Below are 22,302 nucleotides of genomic sequence, written 5' to 3'. Positions count from 1 at the left end.
CTATGTCGAATTGCTACACTATGTTGACTGCTCTTTTCCTTTTATTGTCACTGACTTTTACCTATTGTGTCTTTTAGTTTTATTCAGTTTAATGAGATTTAATGCAACTTGCATACAAATGAAATATGCAGCTAGCTGTAAAACTAGGTTTATTCATTTATACAAAATGTCCTTTTTTTAAGTTTTTCCATTTACTGTAAATCTTGGCCAGGGTGCTGCAATATCACCGTACGCAACGTCCCAGTGTGTCCAGATTGACACCCCTTTTATTTGTCTCGTATAGTCTATCCACTGCATGCCTGGGCAATTTGGGTTCCCCTCCAAAATCCTGGATTCACGCTACCCTTGTCGTTGCTGGCAGAAAATCAGTAAGTGTCTACATGCTACATGTATGTGTAAAAAATACTTGTGTAGTCTACTTGTTCAAAAATAAAAACGAACAATGATGTTTCAACAGTTTATCTGTTATGATCGGAAACAACCCTCCGAACTAGGCGATTCGGGTACCCCGACGTTATACAAAATGAGACCCGAGTTTTGCGGATTTATCGTGATTTTTTTCATATTTTTCCCAATTTTGTCTTCCATCGATACAATGAATTATATCATACTAGACATCTACTTCGTTTTGTGAATATGTATTCGATGCAATCTCTATCATTAGTTTAAACATTACATCCGCGTATGTCGATTCTTTGAAAGTTACGGACATCTCTATTGGTATGTTGAAAAAAGTTACGGACAAGCTGTTTTGAAGTTACGGACAGCCTAAGTGTTTTTTAAAATCGTGCTGTGATCGTTTATTTTGTAGAATTTAATCACCTTTCCAGTTTAAGGGTTTCCCTAAACGATTAATACAACTTTTAAATTCAGTTGTTTAATGGATGCATTCGTGGTATTGTTATTCTATAGAAGATAAGTATCTAACCGACGCAAGGCGGCTCCATCTTGGGCTGTGGGTAACTTAAGTTACCCACAGCCGTTTAAGCACAGTGACTGAGTAATGAACCTTAAAAAAATATATAGATCATAAAATATTTCCATACAACAAATATAGGTGAAAAGTAAAATCACAAAAATACTGAATTTAGAGGAAATTATTGCATATAGTATTAGAAAAAAAGACCAAAACTCAAAAACTTAACTTTGACCAATGAATCATGAAAATGAGGTCAAGGTCAGATGACACCTGCCACTTTGACATGTACACCTTTCAGTCCTTCCATACACCTATACAAGACCTATTGCTTATAGTATCTGAGATATGGACTTGACCACCAAAACTTAACCTTGTTTACTGATCCATGAAATGAGGTTGAGGTCAAGTGAAAACTGCCTGAACGGCATGACGACCTTGCAAGGTACGCACATACCAAATATAGTTACCCTATTACTTATAATAAGAGAGAATTGAACATTACAAAAAATCTTAACTTTTTTTCAAGTAGTCACTGAACCATGAAAATGAGGTCAAGGACATTGAACATGTGACTGCAGAAACTTCGTAACATGAGGCATCTATATACAAAGTATGAAGCATCCATGTCTTCCACTTTCTAAAATATAAAGCTTTAAAGAAGTAAGCTAACGCCGCCGCCGTAGCCGCCGGATCACTATCCCTATGTCGAGCTTTATGCAACCAAAGTTGCAGGCTCGACAAAAACTGTCCCATTATCTTAATCTAATCATATTAAGATTAGAATGTCTCTATATTTTTTTCAACAGTATTTTTATTATACAAAAGTAGAATGCAACCCTGCTTGGCTTATGAGATTGGACATTTTATTGCATTGCAGCTTACAGTTATATTTATTCAATAAACATCAGAGAAATCAGCCGGAAGAAAAATTTAAATAACAAAAGCCCGAACTCAAATTTTTTTTTTGTTGGTTTTTATCATAATTATAACTGCACTATTATATACTGAATTTAGTGGAATCCTATGAGTTTTAAATTGATGTTGCAAATTCAAAGTGAAAATAGACACAAGCATAAATGAATAAACATAAACTACCACCTCCTTTTGGTACAAAAGCAATCAATATAATAAGTGATTTAAATTAAATAATAAAAAGTCATGTAAACATTAAAAACTAATTAGGTATGAATATAAAATGTAAAAATTCATAAAAACATAGGTTTGTACAATATTTTGATTATAGCTCTTCCTAATTCTGCAGATAGCATATACAAAGGTTCAATAATGTTTTATTCTGTTATAATAGAACACATATAAAATATTATACATACATGAAAAAATGTCTCACCTGCTTATAAATTTTTAATTCTTTAAATAAAGAGCAGTCAACTGATAAACTGAGAACAAAGTTAAAGTTCAATGTCCATTTTCAAAGCCATTTTTTTTTTTAAGACATTAACAAGACCCAGTTCTGAATATCTGAACATTTGGGTCTGCATAATTTTTCACATAGTTTTAGTCATTAAGCATGTTCAGCCTCATTTTTTTTGTCTTCCTCAAACTGTTAATTTTTTTTACAACTAAGTCTGTATTCTTGTATTCTTGAGGGATACTTGACAACATATGAGTGCATCATGAATATAGCCATGCTGGGCTTAAACTTCATTTTTTTTATAAAACGAAATAGAAAGTTTTTACTTGATATAAATTATTAATAGACTTCGATAGAAAATTATTTCATAATAAAGTCAATTATCTGTAATTGGTCTTACAATAAATTTTGGCAATAAAGTGTAAAAAGTAATAATTACATGGCCTAGCAGTTATTATCAAAAGCAAAAATTAAAGCATAACAAATTTTAATATTTTCTGTGTAATAATTATTGCCATTTAAAATGAGCCTTAATTAGAATCCCACACTTTCAACCCTTCAATCTTCAAATGCTTGAATAGGAAACTTCAATGACAAAAACAGGCTTCTGTTAATATACAAGTAACACAATATAGTACATTTATTCATCAAGCAATCCTTATTTAAAAACTTAGAAATATCAAACAAATATTTTTGTTATCTCCAATAATTGCTAAAAACATGTTCCTATACTTAATATTTTTGTTGCACCTGGTATATGTCGTACTACATTTCTTGAAGTGGAGTAGTCAAAATTTATGACGTCTTGAAAGGCTATCATTCTTTTTTTTGCTTTGATGCCTTGCAGCGATCTGTAAGGCTTCAAAGCAAATAAGTATAATAGCCTTTCAAGACGTCATAATTATCTGGACTAGTAGTGGAGAGTCAAAAGACAGTATCAGGGTTTAACATAGAGGTCCAATCATTTTCTGCACACAGTTAGATTTTTTTGTTTCTTCTATTCAGTGTAACAAAAGTCTGATCTTTCTATTGATAGAAAAATGGTCAGTCTTGTAAAATAAGACAAATGGTCTTCTATCATATTTGTATATAATTCAACATAATCATGATAATGTGTTACAAGCAAAACCGAGGAAAAATAAATGAGCATTACACAAAATAATTAAAAAAGAAAAAGTAAAAAAAATGTTTATCTATTCACAATTGTATATACTACAATCTTCTATCAATAAAACAAGATAACAAATCTAGTTGAACTCAACTAAATATTGATATAAAAAAAACAACACCAAAAAACAGTGTTTCAAGTGCAATAACTCACTTTGGAATTTAAGCCTTTGATATAAGTTTCATAAAAAATTTGGCAAGAACTGTACACCATATTGAGTTTAAACTTGCATAGCTTGGTTTGAATGGATTGAAACTATGGGCAAACAAGAAGTACCTGCACATTAGGTATAAAAAGTACTTTTCCCAATATAACTCAACATTTTCAAGCTCCAAGCCAAATATACAAGCAGTTGCTTACATAGAAGCCAAGAAAAGATTGACAACAAGAATGTGTCCCACACGGATGCCCCACTCGCACTATCATTTTTTATGTTCAGTGGACCGTGAAATTGGGGTCAAAACTTTAATTTGGAATTAAAATTAGAAAGATCATATCATAGGGAACATGTGTACTAAGTTTCAAGTTGATTAGACTTCAACTTCTTCAAAAACTACCTTGACCAAAAACTTTAACCTGAAGCGAACAGATGCACAGACAGACGAACGGAGGCACAGACCAGAAAACATAATGCCCCTCTACTATCGTAGGTGGGGCATAACATAAAAATTGTCCATGTACAATGAGATTTGTAAAATTCCAAACAAAGTATTTATAGAGAAGATCTAAATTTTACTTACAAACTACAACTCAACATTTACAAGCTGCATAATAAATACAAAATCCTTCCTTTCCACAGAAGCGAAGAAACCTTTGACGTAACTTTTCTACCCAAAGCTGGACTAAGGGATGATGGAGAGGGTTGCCTTTTATTAGACCTGCTTTCACCATAAGCTTGTAAATGTAAAAATTCTAATATTTTTGACACCTTCACCATGTACATGTATTATTACACTTAAAGGTCTATTCAATGTAAATGAGCAGTAGGACTTGAAAAAAGTGCCACAAATAGATAAACATCATTAAAGAACAGTTCCATAAAACATAAGAAAGGATGTACAAATCTTAAATTCAAACAAATTACAATATACATTTCCTATCAAAGAACAACATAAATACTCATAACAAATAAAACATTAAATAAAATAGTTTATATACCCTGTATACTCTAAGAACCCTGTGAATACAAAAATGAAACTTTATCAAACACTTTATATTATAAATTCTAATTCTAAGAGGAGGGGGATAGGAGGGGTCTTGATCCCGAAATCCTGGACTTTAAAAAAACGAAATTCCGAGGTCCCGAATTTAAATAAAGCAAATCCCAACATCCTGAAATCCGAAAAAAAAGGATTCCCGGATCCCGAAAGGGTCAATCCCGAAATCCCGAGCTTAAAAACACCCGATCCCAGAGTCCGGATAAAGGTCCTATCCCCCTCCTAAGAGGCTACAATGAGTATGTACGTGGCACTCACCAAGATGGCTAAGCAAAACACTGTTCTAGATTGAAAACAAATGCATCAACATGATCAAAGAAGAAAATTAAATATTGAGCAGAAATTGATCTTATGAATTTTTCATACAGTAAAAAATTAATTCTCTTTGCTATATTGAATATAGGCATAATCTCTTATTGAACTTTGAGCATATAAGTTGAATTACATACTTCATAAAAATGTATGGACGGTTAGAACTGAGGAGATTAACAAACATATCATATGATGACATATGGGTATCTTTTTCTTCATTGGCATCTAAACAAGGCTTTGTTAAAGTAGCACAATAATTTAAAAGGAGTTTTTGAAGGTCCTGTGAATGATGTCAAATTTAACGATTTTGGATTCAGCAATACATGTATTTTCATTTTTATCTTGATTGTCCATTTAATTGGTTTTCAGGGCTTAATATTATATCATATCAAATCAGCAAATTCTTTGTTTCTAAAAGGACAATTTAAACATGTTAAACAGGAACGGTGAGATTATTACATCCAACCTCTATATTTTTATTTTTTTTACAATATCTATAATCTTGTAAAGGAGTAGGTCCGGTAAGGGCTAAATTTGGCCTCAAATTTCAGGTTCATCTAACAAAAGAATTTGGACACTTTTTAAACACTTAGTTGATTCAATGAGTGTATTTGAAAGATTTTAACTGATTTAGTCATTAAAAAAGCATTCTACTTTCCAGTAAATAGCTAAAAGATTACACTTTCAATATTTTGTGAAATTGCTATATTTTGGGGCCTAAAAGGGATCTTACTGAACCTACAAAAATGTACTCCTTTAACACTCTTTTTATACATTTGTAATTTTTTTCATCATTGAAAGTCATTAACAAATAAAAATCATGAACACATAATTGACAAAATTTCAACATCGAATAACTACTTGCACTACCTACTCTTCTTGTGAATCACATGAAACAGTGAAATCCTTGTAAAACATCAAATAGTTATTCCTTTCTCTGCTCCAGTTGTTCAAGTTTGAAATGTCCTAAAACATGTTTATCTAAATTGTATTTTACCATCAGTGACTGCTTCTTCATCATCTACAACATGTTCAATACATGTAATACAATTATTTCACCTCAAATCAATCATTAAAATGCTGGTGTAACATACTGACCGCAAGACTTCTACTTGATCAACTGAATTTACACAACAGGCTGCACCTACATATATAACCTAATTAAGCAATAGCCTGAGCTACTTTCTCTCGCTGTGTGATGGTGAACTTCTCATGACATGTTATAACTCGGTTTCTCTGCTCAAGTTGTTTGAGCTCAAAATGTTCAGCTACTGTAGTCAACTGTGGGTTGTATAGACATCCCGCCATCAGCGATTCTGATCCTTCATCACCTACGTATATCACGAACACATCGGCTGAAATATAAATTTATTAAAATATGATAAGACTAAAAAACAATGCAAAACTATTAGGCAGAAAATCAATAACCATGAAGTTTAGCCCATAGAAAAATCAAACATCATGAAGATTAGCCCACAGAAAATCAAACACTATGAAGTTTAGTCCATAGAAAATCAAACACCATGAAGTTTAGCCCATAGAAAATAAAACACCATGAAGTTTAGCCCACAGAAAATCAAACATCATGAAGTTTAGCCCATAGAAAATCAACATGAAGATTAGCCCATTGAAAATCAAACATCATGAAGATTAGCCCAGAAAATCAAACATCATGAAGATTAGCCCATAGAAAATCAAACACCATGAAGTTTAGCCCACAGAAAATCAAACGTCATGATGATTAGCCCACAGAAAATCAAACACTATGAAGTTTAGTCCATAGAAAATCAAACACCATGAAGTTTAGCCCATAGAAAATAAAACACCATGAAGTTTAGCCCACAGAAAATCAAACATCATGAAGTTTAGCCCATAGAAAATCAACATGAAGATTAGCCCATAGAAAATCAAACATCATGAAGATTAGCCCATAGAAAATCAAACATCATGAAGATTAGCCCATAGAAAATCAAACACCATGAAGTTTAGCCCACAGAAAATCAAACATCATGATGATTAGCCCACAGAAAATCAAACACTGTGAAGTTTAGCCCACAGAAAATCAAACACTATGAAATTTAGCCCATAGAAAATCCAACACCATGAAGTTTAGCCCATAGAAAATCAAACACTATGAAGTCTAATTAGCCCACAGAAAATCCAACACCATGAAGTTCAGCCCATATAAAATCAAACACCACGAAGTTTAGCCCACAGAAAACCAAACACTATGAAGTTAAGCCCACAGAAAATCAAAGACCATAAGTTTAATTAGTCTACAGAAAATCAAAGACCCTGAAGTTTAATTAGCCCACAGAAAATCCAAGACCATGAAGTTTACCCCATAGAAATTCAAGTGTGAAAGACTGTTTACACAATTTATACAGTTCATGTTAGTATTAAATCCTTTAATACTAAAAATTCCACACCCTAGCGATTAAGATGAAAGTGTTCTGTAAAAACATAAGTAAAGTTTTTGATAAATCAGATGTTTCCTTTTCCATTTGTTTATAATTTAAAATTTGATATATATTGTCAATTTATAAACTTATGAATGCACCATTTTTTCTCTGTGAACATGGTGTAGATGAGACTAAACTGGTATAAAGTAAAATGTTTGAATAGAAACAATTTACACCTAAGTGAAAGAAAAGAGGCATGGCCAACAATTTATTTTTGAAAACTGTACCAATTTTCATGGATTTCGGAAAACTTGCATTTTCCTTGATATTTAAGTTTGTGGTTTTGTCAAAGTCTGCATACATAAATATTCCTTTAGAAAATTTGTAATTCGTTGAACATTTAAATTCATGGTTCCCATATTCTGAAATTCCATGAAAATTTGTACGGTATCCAATGAATATTAATAAATCCACAGTATCTATTACAATTATTAAACCTGTAATCATTAAATCAGTATATAAATATCAGTACATACCTCCCATTTTACGACAGGCCTGTACTGTTAATAATTTAATATCTTCTTCATCTTCACCTGGGGTCTCTAAAATCACATCTTTCTGGTTGTGGTCCACAAACACCAATATAACTTTACAGTGAGGTATTTTTAACACACTCTTATCATTGGTTACCACGAAATCTGCCTCGTCCATTTTTTTAATCCTCAGTCGACCCTCCACACTTGGTCGAGTGATTCTTCTATGTTTGTTGTGTGTTTCCTGACTGAAACTAATTACACAGAACTTGTTCTCAAGTTCCTCTGGTTGTCTTCTCTTGATTTGTTCAACAATACTTAGGGACTCCTGAAAATGATATTTTTGACTATAATGGCATGAAAAGTCTAGAACTTACAGCTTCTAATTTGATAACATATGATATTAGAATCTATGGATCTTGATTGTCAGAGATTGGTAATCAGGTAATGTCATTAAGTTTAGTTTGAAGAATTCAGCTGTTAATCTCAACTATGTTGAAACACAAATATTTAGAATTTCCTGGTAGTCGCATTACTACGACTACAATTAAGGGGTTTAAGTTATTTGGGCCATAGTAATCTGAACCAGGGCCAAAGAATAGTTGTGACCAAGTTAAATCAAAATTGGCCCCATGGTTTTCAAAAAGAATTGTTTTTTCATAATTTTTACATGAAAACACAGAACAAGCAGACTTAATTAAATAAGTCTGCTTGTTCTGTGTTCTGCTGGCAGGAGAAGTAAGATGATATACAAAATGTCACCTTGCAATATCATGAATATGGAACAGTTGTTTAATACACATATCTGACCCATCTCCATCAACCAGTCAGGGGACTTACTAAAATAAGTGATTTTTAAATCACTTATTTGAATAGCAAATTTGAAGTTTTTTGTAGTTTACCAAAATTTTAAACACATTGGTTTAAATAATATATAAATTGGAAAAAATAAACTTTTTCTTTCTTATGTAGCAAGGTTTATGCCTTTGATGCTATCATTTATCTGCAAATTCTATTTTTAGTTGAAAAAATGCTATAATAATGGCTTTACCATGTTTACATAATGAACTGATACTTTCTTAAAAGATTTTTCTTAGCAGTGGGAGTATTTTTCCTGTAAAGTTCAAGGTTTCATCTTTCAGATTATGTAATAACTAGAGGCTCTCAAGAGCCTGTGTCGCTCACCTTGGTCTACAATGGTCTATGTGCATATTAAACAATGGACACAGATAAATTCATGACAAAATTGTTTAATCATGATGTGTTTGTAGATCTTACTTTACTGGACATTCTTCTTGCTACAATTATCTCTATCTATAATGAACTTGGCCCATTTATTACAGTGGAAAATATATTCTAAAAATTTACAAAAATTTACAAAAATTTCAGAAAATTGTTAAAAAATGGCTATAAAGGGCAATAACTCCTTAAGGTGTAAACTGACAATTTTGGTCATGTTGACTTATTTGTAGATCTTACTTTGCTGAACATTATTGCTGTTTAAAGTTTATCTCTATCTATAATAATATTCAAGATAATAACCAACCAGATGCTCCGCAGGGCGCAGCTTTATACGACTGCAGAGGTTGAACCCTGAACGGTTGGGGCAAGTATGGACACAACATTCAAGCTGGATTCAGCTCTAAATTTGGATTGTGATTAAATAGTTGACACAGCATAGGTTTCTGACACAGAATGAATGTGGTCTAATTAATGAACTTAAAAAATTTTTTTTGCCTTTGAGCAATTCACTATGCTGTTGAATATTAATCCTCTCAAAAAAATGTTTGAAGAAATTTTCTTTTTATTCATGAAATCTGAAATGAAAAAAAATTGCCCCCCCAATTTTTTTTTCACATTCCCCTTTCCTTTATTTCAAAACTGATCTCAATTCAAATTTCTAATGAAGTTTGCAACAATAACTACTCATTTAAATACATCATAAAATATTAAAATGTAAAAAAGTGCTTGTTATTACTGAATGGTAAAGATTGTTTTAATCTATCAGTTGGTAGTAAAAGTGAATATACATTGTATATTGTATAAAACAATGATTTAAGTTGATTCAACTACTATTCTGGACAAAGAAAGATAACTCCAATTGAAATCCAATTGGAATTTCTTGCTATTGCACAATATTGTGCAATTAGATATTTCTTGCTATTGTGCAATACTGTGCAATTGAAAATATTTGCTATTGCACAATAATGTGCAATTGAAGATTTCTTGCTATTGCACAATACTGTGCAATTGAAGATTTCTTGCTATTGCTGAATACTGTGCAATTGAAAATTTCTTGCTATTGCACAATACTTAATATATAATTTTGGATCCTGATTTGGACCAATTTGAAAACTGGGCCCATAATCAAAAATCTAAGTACATGTTTAGATTCAGCATATCAAAGAGGCCCAAGAATTCAATTTTTGTTAAAATCAAACTTAGTTTAATTTTGGACCCTTTGGACTTTAATGTAGACCAATTTTTAAACGGGACCAAAAATTAAGAATCTACATACACAGTTCGATTTGGCATATCAAAGAACCCCAATTATTCAATTTTTGATGAAATCAAACAAAGTTTAATTTTGGACCCCGATTTGGACCAACTTGAAAACTGGGCCAATAATAAAAAATCTAAGTACATTTTTAGATTCAGCATATCAAAGAACAACAAGGATTCAATTTTTGTTAAAATCAAACTAAGTTTAATTTTGGACCCTTTGGACCTTAATGTAGACCAATTTGAAAACGGGACCAAAAATTAAGAATCTACATACACAGTTAGATCCGGCATATCAAAGAACCCCAATTATTCAATTTTTGATGAAATCAAACAAAGTTTAATTTTGGACCCTTTGGGCCCTTTATTCCTAAACTGTTGGGACCAAAACTCCCAAAATCAATACCAACCTTCCTTTTATGGTCATAAACCTTGTGTTTAAATTTCATAGATTTCTATTTACTTATACTAAAGTTATGGTGCGAAAACCAAGAAAAATGCTTATTTGGGTCCCTTTTTGGCCCCTAATTCCTAAACTGTTGTGACCAAAACTCCCAAAATCAATACCAACCTTCCTTTTGTGTACATAAACATTGTGTTCAAATTTCATTGATTTCTATTTACTTAAACTAAAGTTATTGTGCGAAAACCAAGAATAATGCTTATTTGGGCCCTTTTTTGGCCCCTAATTCCTAAACTGTTGGAACCAAAACTCCCAAAATCAATCCCAACCTTTATTTTGTGGTCATAAACCTTGTGTCAAAATTTCATAGATTTCTATTAACTTAAACTAAAGTTATAGTGCGAAAACCAAGAAAATGCTTATTTGGGCCCTTTTTGGCCCCTAATTCCTAAAATGTTGGGACCAAAACTCCCAAAATCAATCCCAACCTTCTTTTTGTGGTCATAAACCTTGTGTTAAAATTTCATAGATTTCTATTCACTTTTACTAAAGTTAGAGTGCGAAAACTAAAAGTATTCGGACGACGACGACGACGACGACGCCGACGCCAACGTGATAGCAATATATGACGAAAAATTTTTCAAATTTTGCGGTCGTATAAAAACAGTAAAATTTCCTTAAAATTACCAAATCAGGGGCAGCAACCCAACAACGAGTTGTCCGATTCATCTGAAAATTTAAGAGCAGATAGATCTTGACCTGATAAACAATTTATCCCTGTCAGATTTGCTCTAAATGCTTTGGTTTCAGAATTATTAGCCTATATTCTGACCCTATGTACTATTTTTAGCCATGGCAGCCATCTTGGTGGTTGGCAGGGTCATGACACAAATTTTTAAAACTAGATACCCAATTGATGATTGTGGCCAAGTTTGGTTAAATTTGGCCCATTAGTTTCAGAGGAGAAGATTTTTTAACAGTAGACTAAAATTTTAGAAAAATGGATAAAAATTGAATATAAAAAGCAATAACTCCTTAATGGGTCAACTGACAATTTTGGTCATGTTCACTTATTTGTAGATCTTACTTTGCTGAACATTATTGCTGTTTAAAGTTTATCTCTATCTATAATAATATTCAAGATAATAAGCAAAAACTGCAAAATTTCCTTAAAATTACTAATTCAGGGGCAGCAACCGAACAACAGGTTGTCCGATTTGTCTGAAAATTTAAGAGCAGATAGATCTTGACCTGATAAACAATTTTACCCCAGTTTGATTTGCTCTAAATGCTTTGTTTTTTGAGTTATAGGCCAAAAACACATTTTTTAAACTAGACTGTAGACACCCCAATGATGATTGTGGCCAAGTTTGGATTAATTTGGCCCAGTAGTTTAAGAGGAGAAGATTTTTGTAAAAGATTACTAAGATTTACGAAAAATGGTTAAAAATTGACTATAAAGGGCAATAACTCCTAAAGGACTCAATTGACCATTTCCGTCATGTTGACTTATTTGTAGATCTTACTTTGCTGAACATTATTGCTGTTTACAGTTTATCTCTATCTATAATAATATTCAAGATAATAACCAAAAACAGAAAATTTTCCTTAAAATTACCAATTCAGGGGCAGCAACCCAACAACCGGTTGTCGGATTCTTTAAGAGTTATAAGCCAAAAACTGCATTTTACCCCTATGTTCTATTTTTAGCCATGGTGGCCATCTTGGTTGGTTGACGGGGTCACTGGACACATTTTTAAAACTAGACACCCCAATGATGATTGTGGCCGAGCTTGGAATAATTTGGCCAAGTAGTTTCCGAGGAGAAGATTTTTGTAAAAGATTACTAAGATTTACGAAAAATGGTTAAAAATTGACTATAAAGGGCAATTACTCCTAAAGGACTCAACTGACCATTTCAGTCATGTAGACTTATTCGTAAATTTTACTTTGCTGAACATTATTGCTATTTACAGTTTATCTCTATCTATAATAATATTCAAGATAATAGCCAAAAACAGCAAAATTTCATTAAAATTACCAATTTAGGGGCAGCAACCCAACAACGGGTTGTCCGATTCATCTGAAAATTTCAGGGCAGATAGATCTTGACCTTATTAACAATTTTACCCCATGTCAGATTTGCTCTTAATGCTTTGGTTTTTGAGTTATAAGCCAAAAACTGCATTTTACTTCTATGTTCTACTTTTAGTCATGGTGGCCATCTTGGTTGGTTGTCCAGGTCACCGTACACATTTTTTAAAACTAGATACCCCAATGATGATTGTGGCCAAGTTTGGTTTAATTTGGCTCAGTAGTTTCAGAGGAGAAGATTTTTGTAAAAGTTAACCACGCCAGACGCAAAGTGATGGGAAAAGCTCACTTGGCCCTTCGGGTATAAAAATTTCAATTAGTGTGGGTTATAAAAATAATGATACTTAAATAAGTGATTTTTGGGAAGGAAATTTAGGTGATTTTAATGTCATTATCCTAGATTCAGTACAAGGTCATCACCTGAAATGACCTGGTCATCCTAGACAACACAGATGTTGGTTCTGATAATTTCTGAAACATAATTAGTCCCTGGATCATTAGTATTCTATATTCAAAGCTATGATAAAATTAAATCACTTCTTCTAGTGATTAATTTGTACTACTTAAAATAGGTGATTATTAAAGAAAGACAACTCTTACTTCCAATCTTTATGGAAATAATGTTACTTAAATCAGTGATTTAGAAAATAACTTATTTAAGTAAGTCCCCTGACTGTCAACACTCAAAGCATTCACGTTCTGCTTTCTGCTCTCTGGTCGGGTTGTTGTCTCTTCATTTTTCTTTGACATTTTCTCCACTTTCGTTCAACTTTACATATATATATAATATAAAATACATTGTCAAATTGTGATACATTTTACTGTTATCTTTTTGTACAAGTTAGAGGATGTTTTTATTCTTCTTATAATATAAGAAATAAATAGTGTACTCACATACTGCAAAGATGGCTTATCCTTGTTTTCTGTTAGATATCTTATTTTCTTTTCAATATCATCAATCTTGTGCTTTCTGCTATATAACAGACCACCACATAGGGACAAAACAGTTATGACAAAAGCAACAGTCATTCTCTGTACCAGTACCCATTTGTCTTTTATATCTAAACAAAAATGTATTCACAAATCAAAATACACATGTTTTTGAATGATCATTAAACATGTTAAAGATGTTATAAACAATTGCAACTCAAGCCTTGTTGTAAAGGCAAGTCAGTAGATATTCTATATTCACAGAAAAAAGAGCTTGTGTCACTAACGTGGATCTATACATGCTAATAATTTGCATTATCAACAAAAGACAGGTGAGATAAAACAAAGACAAAATGAAAGAAGAAGACTTTGATGATTAAATTTGGAAACACATAAAAAAAGTTGTTTTTAGTACTTTTTATACAGCAATCATGTATGTCCTAATATGATATCTTGATTTCACAAAAAGATATGGGGATTGGTCAAAGTAAAGATGTGACTTCATTGAACATAAGCTTAAGGCTTGAAAAACATTTTAAGGAAGATCACAAATGGAAGTTATTAATGACCTTGACTGGCTATACAACTCTTGCACAGTCGGATAAGGTAGATGAATGGTATACCGCTGCCCTCTTGGATTGAACAATCCCAGTACCAAATCAATCTAGTTATTTGCCCAAATCTGCAAATTTGGAGACCGATTTGCAATTTAATGGTTACACTGTTTATCTATATAAAGACAAGAGTGCACACACTGAAATGTCTAGCCTTCTTTACTAATCATTGATATTATGTTGATAGTCCTACATGTAATGCTTTATAACAACTGTCACATAAACTTAACATAAACCAAGAAAACTAAATATTGACCTTTGAACCATGAAAATGAGCTCTAGGTCAGATGAACCATGGTAGGCAGGCATGTTCAACTAACAATTCTTCCAGACAACAAATATAGTAGACCTATTACTTATAGTAAAAGAAAAACAGACCAAAGCACAAAAAAATTAACACTGAGCAATGAATCGTGAAAATGAGGTCAAGGTCAGATGACACCTGCCAGTTGGACATGTGCACCCTACAGTCCTTCCATATACTGAGTCTGAATATACCAGACCTATTGCTTATAGTATCTGAGATATGGACTTGACCACCAAAACTTAACCTTGTTCACTGATCCATGAAATGAGGTCGAGGTCAAGTGAAAACTGTCTGACGGGCATGAGGACCTTGCAAGGTACGCACATTATACCCAATTTAGTTATCATATTACTTTAAATATATATAATCAGAGAGAATTTAACATTTAGCATCCAGGTCTTCCACCTTCTAAAATAAAAAGCTTTTCAGAAGTTAGCTAACGCTGCCGCTGTTGCCACCGGATCACTATCCCTATGTCGAGCTTTCTGCAACAAAAGTTGCAGGCTCGACAAAAATTATACTGGACTAATAGGAAAATTTCAATTTTTGACTTGTAGCTAGAAAACAAGTTTGGTGACACCCTTTTTTTATTTTTATTTTCTTAAAACATATTATAAAACCTTCTCACAATATATTTCAAAATTCTATCTCATAGAATTTGTTTTATGCACACAAACATGTTTTTTCATGAACAATCTAACCAAATTTGAGCAATTTTCAATGACTTATAGCTTGAAAAATAGCACAGTTACCCATACTTTTTGATTATATATATTTGGAAAATGCATATTAAAATCTTCATTTTGGCAAATTATGAGAAAATTCTGTCTCAAAAAGTAAATACTTATGATCTACCTTAAGGGCATATCCAACAGTTTCAGGGGAGGTAATAACAAACGTAAACGTCGTCTATTGTTTCCCGTAATTTAACGTTGTTTCAACGACGTCATAACGGAATCACCATTGGAATTGCTATGGCCGTCTGGAAAGGGCGGGTTCTTTCATCAAAGGAAAGGGCACGGCGGGAATTGGCAAAAAACTCATACAAAATATTAACAGAAATAGAACTCAAATCTTTAAAGGTATCTTTGTCGTCTTGGTCTATTATAAAAGAACCGCAATTATCTTGATCATTATAGACCATACTCACTTAAGTTTCCGTTTTATTGAAATTATCTTCAATACAGTTGAGAACAACGAGAACAAATGCGTAATGATTTATTATTGCATTAGAATGCAAATTGTAATTAATTCTTTACCAAACTTTCCCGAGATTTTGTCATTCGGGATAGAAAACTCAAAGTTTGGTTTTACTTAAGAAAGATGAAAAAAACCTGGTTTCTTGAGAAAAATAAGATACGGCGTAAACTAACATTTATCATGCATCTAGCTTTGCGTTGAAGTCCTAATGTACAGTATATACATATAGTAGATCTTTAAATGAATACGACCTTTAACTGGTAAACAATGTAAAACAAAAGATGACACTGTAATAAAAACAAAATTGAAATAGGAAAACATTGTAATATATACACTGACATACAAGTAGAAAATATCTGACGATTTTGATGTTTACTTATGTATGAGGAAACAAATATAATTTAGCAAAAAAAAAAACAACGGTGTAGGTAAAATCATAAAATCAGCGGGTCCATAATAGGATAGGGAAAAAAAAAACAGCCATCGAAATACCATAATTCAAAATTGTGGAAAAGGGGGGAGGGGAAGGGCTAATAGCTTAACTCAAGATTTTGATCTTATTCAACTTTCTTCTAGTACGGCATACGTTTTACCGCTAGCAAACTCCTTATCTTAATAATGTATCAATGATTTACTTCAGATCCACTTTCGCCTCGTATTAAATATGCGTGATATATTTGCCACTGGAGCACGGGAGCAATCAATTTATCAGTTTCATATAGTGATGCATAATCATCAGTTTTCAACGGATAATTGTCTCAAACAGTTTTCCAGTTTTGGTATTTTATTCTTATTTATATTTTGTTTTTAACGATAATTTTAGAATTTCTTTCCGCATCTTTCTCTTTGAATTCATTTGTTTGAATAATCAAAAATAATATAGTAGTCTACATCAGCGGTTACATTGTATGCAGTCAAACTAGGCGGAGGGCAGTAGAACAGAAAACAATCTCCATTGTGTACATATGCAGTAACTCATATATTGAAGCGTAAAACAACGGCAGTCAGGCTCGTTTTTCGGCCCTTTCCTTTATTCTCAAGCTTTTGTCTTACTGATCTGTTTGTTTTTAAATAAAGCTGGGTTTTTTTACCTTCAACTGCAAAAGGCGCAACAGATGTGTTAAAATCAGCCATGTGACTTATTTGAAGATTCATGTGACCTTTGTTGTTGTTTAGAGATTTTATTCAAAGTTCGTATATCCCTTCAACCATTTATTTAGATGTCCGAGCAGCTGAACGGCCGCACCAAATTTTAGCAAAGATATACTGTCGGATGGGAGAAGTCCAGAGATGTGAATATTTCTATACCCAATCAATCCTTTTGTTTTGAAAAAGATTTTAAAGGTATACATTAATACGACAGCAACCCAACGACCCATATAATTCAAAACACTAAGAGTCAACATACAGATTTTTTATATAGCTAGAAGCCTATAAAGAATAAAAAGCCCGAAATTGCAAAATGAATTAATACGGAGTCAGTGAGTTTTTCACTATCGGGTTTCACAATTTTGACGAACACAACAGTAAAACTATCTGAATTGTTATCTCGTCCAGATACTGGTTCATTATAAATAAGAAGATGCGATACGAGTGCTATCAAGACAAATACCCAACAAAGTCAAATTGTATAAATACATTTGTCTGCCACACCGTCGCACTGCCTTTGAAAAATTAGCGGGGAAATATAACGTTATTTTCCGAAACGTCCTAATTTTTGGCGCAATTTGTGAGGCTTACGGGAGGGATTGAGTAAACAGTACTATATTACTCAATTTTTCTCAAAAACGAGTATGGTGACAAATATTTTTCAAAACGTTATGACGATCCATTTTTTTAAAAGAATAACATATCTTACTTTGGGCAAATCGACACCGTTAGAAATATTTCAAAAAATCAAAAATGTGCATTTCAAATGTTCATTTCTTGCCGTTGTTTGGGTTCACCATAACGTTTTTGGCTTTATTTGAGTAAGAGTTAATGCTTTAAATGGTAAAGTTAGATTTTTCTTACCATCTTGAATTATTTTGCTTCAATTTGAGCCCAATTATATAAGTATATGTTGATTAAAAAATCATATTTATTTTTTTCAATAAAAAACGTTTTTTACTCCAAAATTGCAAAAAATGTTCAATTTTCAGCAGTAATTTTTGCAAAAACGAAATCGGCAACATATATTTTTTTGGGCAAAATTTGATTCTCTGTCAACTGAAGAATGAAATATCTTAAAGGGAAAAAATTGTCACCGTCAGAAATAAACTGTTGGATATGCCCTTAAATTCAAGTAACAATTCTCTTGTTTATTTCAATTTGATATCAGCAACTTACATGTAGTCCTCCTGACTCTGCTAGAAACTAAAGGCTCCAGGGTGCCTGTGTCCCTCACCTGATATTTTTATGTACAACTAATTGATACATGAACAAGAGGCTGTCACAACGACAGCAAACCGGATTTATTAATATTTATTTGTGTCCTGGCAATATCACAAGAACCATTACTGATGAATGGTGAAAGTGAAAATCGTCAATATCAAATTTGACCTCCATTTTGTCATCAGTATCAACATATAAAAATTTGAAAAGCTTAGATTGAATGGTTCATGAGTAAATGCAGCAACGTGAATGGAAACGCCATTTTACGATCTTTCAAGAACCATAACTCCTGAACGGTAAAAGTCAAAATCGTCATTATTTAATTTGACCTCTATTTTGTCATCAGTAACAACATATAAAAATTTCAAAAGCTTTGGTTGAATGGTTCATGAGAAAATGCACGGAAATGACTGGAAACACCATTTTTCGATCTTTCAAGAACCAGAACTCCTGAACGGTAAAAGTCAAAATCGTCATTATTGAACTTGGCCTCCATTTTGTCATTAGTAACAACATATTAAAATTTGGGAAGCTTTGGTAGAACAGTTCATGCGTAAATGCACAGACACGACTGGAAACTCCATTTTTCAATCTTTTAAAGAACCATAACTCCTGAACGGTAAAAGTCAAAATCGCCATTATTGAACTTGACCTTCATTTAGTTGTCAGGAACAACATATAAAAATTTGGGAAGCTTTGGTAGAACAGTTCATGCGTAAATGCATGGACACAACTGGAAACTCCATTTTTCAATCTTTCAAGAACCATAACTCCTGAACGGTAAAAGTCAAAATCGCCATTATTGAACTTGACCTTCATTTAGTTGTCAGGAACAACATATTAAAATTTCAAAAGCTTTGGTTGAACGGTTCATGAGTTAATGCACGGACAACATTTGATTGCCGCCCGCCCGACCGTCCGCCGTACATCCCCAAATCAATAACCGACATTTTTGTCACAAAAATCCGGTTAAAAATGCAACCTTTATAATTTTTGTAAAACATGTAAAAGATTACAAAAATTTATGAAAAATTGTTCAATTACTTTAAAGGGCAATATATATCTTCTTTAATATGGGGTCAATTGACCAATTTGTAGATCTTACATTATTGCTGTTTATAGTTTATTTACATCTATATTATTGTTATAATAATATCTAAGGTAATAACCTAAAACTGTAAAATTTCCTTAAAATTTACAATTCAGTGGCAGCATCCCAACAACAGGTTGTTCGATTCAGGGCCAGGTGTGCTAATTAAAAAAAACAGGTTGACAAAATTTGAACTCTATTATCAGTCAATCAACATACCTTTACTTAATATATTTATAGTTTCATTCAAGGTCTGTACTCTCTCAGGAATTTTTGAGATGGACGGATATTCTTTTTGATATTTTTCCATTTGTTCACTACAGTTAGCAACTACAGTTTCTAAGACATCAAAGGAGTCATCTAGTTTTTTTGCTGTCACTTTTAACTGATTAGTACCTTCTTTTAACTTTGCCACTTCTTTGGAATTTGCATTTAACAAATTATTTTCCTCTATTAAGTCACCATTGATGGTTGAAATACTAGTATTTAAAATTTCCACTTCTTTTTCTAATATTTTAAATGAACTGTTTAAGTAGGCCTGATCATCAATAATTCCTTCCATCCTTTCAACTGTTTCTTTACATTTGTCCATTTGTTCACTACAGTTAGCAACTACAGTTTCTAAGACATCAAAGGAGTCATTTAGTTTTTTTGAGTTCACATTTAACTGTTTAGTATCTTCTTTTAACTGTGCCACTTCTATGGAATTTGTATTTAACAAATTATTTTCCTCTATTAAGTCACCATTGATAGTTGAAATATTAGTATTTAAAATTTCCACTTCTTTTTTTAATGTGTTTATGGAACTGTTTAAGTAGATCTCATCATCAATAATTCCTTCCATTCTTTTAGCTGTTTCTTTACATTTGTCCATTTGGGCACTACAGTTAGCAATTACAGTTTCTAAGACCTTAAAAGACTCATCTAATTTTGTAGAGGTCACATTTAACTGCTCAATAGTTACTTCCAACTGTGCCATTTCTTTGGAATTTTTATTCAAAAAATTATTTTCCCCTATCAACTTAGCATCAAATTCCTTTAACTTTTGACTGGATCGGTTGTGTTCTTGCTGTATAAATGATAACCCTTCCTTTAAATTTTCTATTTGAGTATTTATCTTTTTTATTGTATCTTCTATGAAACTGACATTATCTTTTAAAGAAAGACAGTTGTCAGCCGACCTTCTTACAATCTCTATTTCTCCATGAAATGTCTTAATATTTTTATGTTCTGTCTTTACATTTGCAATCTCTTTAACTATAAAGTCCAAATACTTCTTTTCCTTTTCTAATGTTTCATTAAATTTTGTAGTTTCGTTTTTAAGTGCATCCACATCTCTTCTCCTAGTTTCAAGTGACAGAAGAATATCACCTGTTTCATTACTTGCATCTTTAATTCTTTTTTTAATTTCTTCCATACTTTTAACTAATGCTGTGTAAGACTTTGCATCAGCAAACTTTTCAATCGATATTGTCTCTAACTGGTTCACTTTTTCTACCAAACTTCTATAATTTGACAATGTCCATACATTTATGCATAGACTTGAAATGACCAACACTCTGAAATTAAGTTAAAAGAATTATATGTTAGATCATGATAAAGGTAAAATGTGATGACAAATTGGCCTAATCATAAAATAAATTTCATTATTAAATGATAAGAGCAAATTAGCCCTTATAGCTCATAAATACAGATAAATCAGTATGTGCAATACTGATGACGTTCCACTGTTAATATGAATCAAGAGTTAATATTGCTTTAGAAACAGGGCCAAAATAGAAAAAAGCTGTATTGGCCAATGGCAATACGGGACGTTCACTTACAGTTGCAATTTTCTTACACCTTACTTAACTTGACTTTCAATTACACGTATTGACATTGTTTCATTTCCGTTGATCAATCATGAGTATGCAGACGATCCAAGCTTAAGGGAAAGAATAGCTAAGCTGTCTGATTTATTCTTCCTAGCTACTTTATATATGCTACATAAATTAAATTGTAATAACAAAATTGATTCCTTGGACGAGAAATCAGAAATTACATCTGAAAATGTTGACAAAAAATCCATCAACATAAAATATGAGAAAAGACAAGTTCTCAAAAGTTCAGATATGTAGAAATCTTCTTCACCTTGTTCACGGTAAGTTTTTTTAAAATCATTTTATAAAAGAGTTATGAACTGGCTGTTTCTGTATTGGCCCTGTTATAGATTTTTCGATCAGCTGTATTGGACCTCAACTCTTCGTGTCTCAGGTATAATACAGCTCACATCAAATCTATAACACTCACTCACTCATTGGGCCAGTACAAAAACAGCCAGCTAATTACACTATTATACGGAATCTTCAATATAGATGTACATGTAGGCTGTATGGTCATGAAGGTACCCTATACAATGTAGTTGCAATATGGGAACATCTACATTTGGTCACTAGATCATACATGTAGTTGTCTCATGGGCACATATCAATATTTTAGATATATGTTCATTTTCACAGCTACATGTATGTTCATATAAATAAATGGCATTATAACATGAATAAGGATTCATATAACATGTATAAAAGGCTATAAATTATAAAAAACAAAGTTTATTAATAATTTAGTAAATTAAAAAAATATTGACAAATTCATTTAACATGTTTAATAACATTAATGGTACCAATTTTTCTGCACCAGATGCCCATTTCCACAATACAAGTCTCTTCAGTGATGCTTGTGGCCAAATATGTAAAATCCAAAGCTTATATAAAAGATGAAGAGCTATAACCCAAAAGTTCCAAAAAGTATAGCCAAATCCGTGAAAGGAATCAGAGCTTTGCATGAGGGAGATACATTCCTTAATTTATAATAATTTTTAATATTT

General features: G+C 32.2%; 1 protein-coding gene across 1 annotated transcript; it reads right to left on the bottom strand.

The window, feature by feature from the left end:
- Nucleotides 1–913: 913 nt before the first annotated feature.
- On the bottom strand, nt 914–20,988 carry LOC143079074 (uncharacterized). The gene is made up of 4 exons (XM_076254236.1): nt 19,656–20,988; nt 13,817–13,983; nt 7,927–8,251; nt 914–6,343 (listed from the first exon to the last, which is right to left on the bottom strand). Exons 1-4 carry the CDS (start codon nt 20,851–20,853, stop codon nt 6,150–6,152), a joined length of 1,884 nt encoding a protein of 627 aa, XP_076110351.1. The 5' UTR covers nt 20,854–20,988; the 3' UTR covers nt 914–6,149.
- Nucleotides 20,989–22,302: the final 1,314 nt, after the last annotated feature.

The sequence above is a fragment of the Mytilus galloprovincialis genome, chromosome 6 (assembly GCF_965363235.1).
Source record: "Mytilus galloprovincialis chromosome 6, xbMytGall1.hap1.1, whole genome shotgun sequence".
Classification (NCBI taxonomy): Eukaryota; Metazoa; Mollusca; class Bivalvia; order Mytilida; family Mytilidae; genus Mytilus; species Mytilus galloprovincialis.
This window is presented reverse-complemented; position numbering and strand designations above follow the sequence as displayed.

What these genes read in the sequence shown, in the direction of transcription:
- LOC143079074 (XM_076254236.1), bottom strand. Translation starts at nt 20,853, where the DNA reads ATGGAAGAAATTAAAAAAAGAATTAAAGATGCAAGTAATGAAACAGGT. An exon ending in TATAAATATATTAAGTAAAG is followed by an intron (nt 13,984 to 19,655) that starts GTATGTTGATTG and finishes ATTTTTGTTTAG; the next exon opens with ATATAAAAGACAAATGGGTA. An exon ending in ATAAGCCATCTTTGCAGTAT is followed by an intron (nt 8,252 to 13,816) that starts GTGAGTACACTA and finishes TATCATTTTCAG; the next exon opens with GAGTCCCTAAGTATTGTTGA.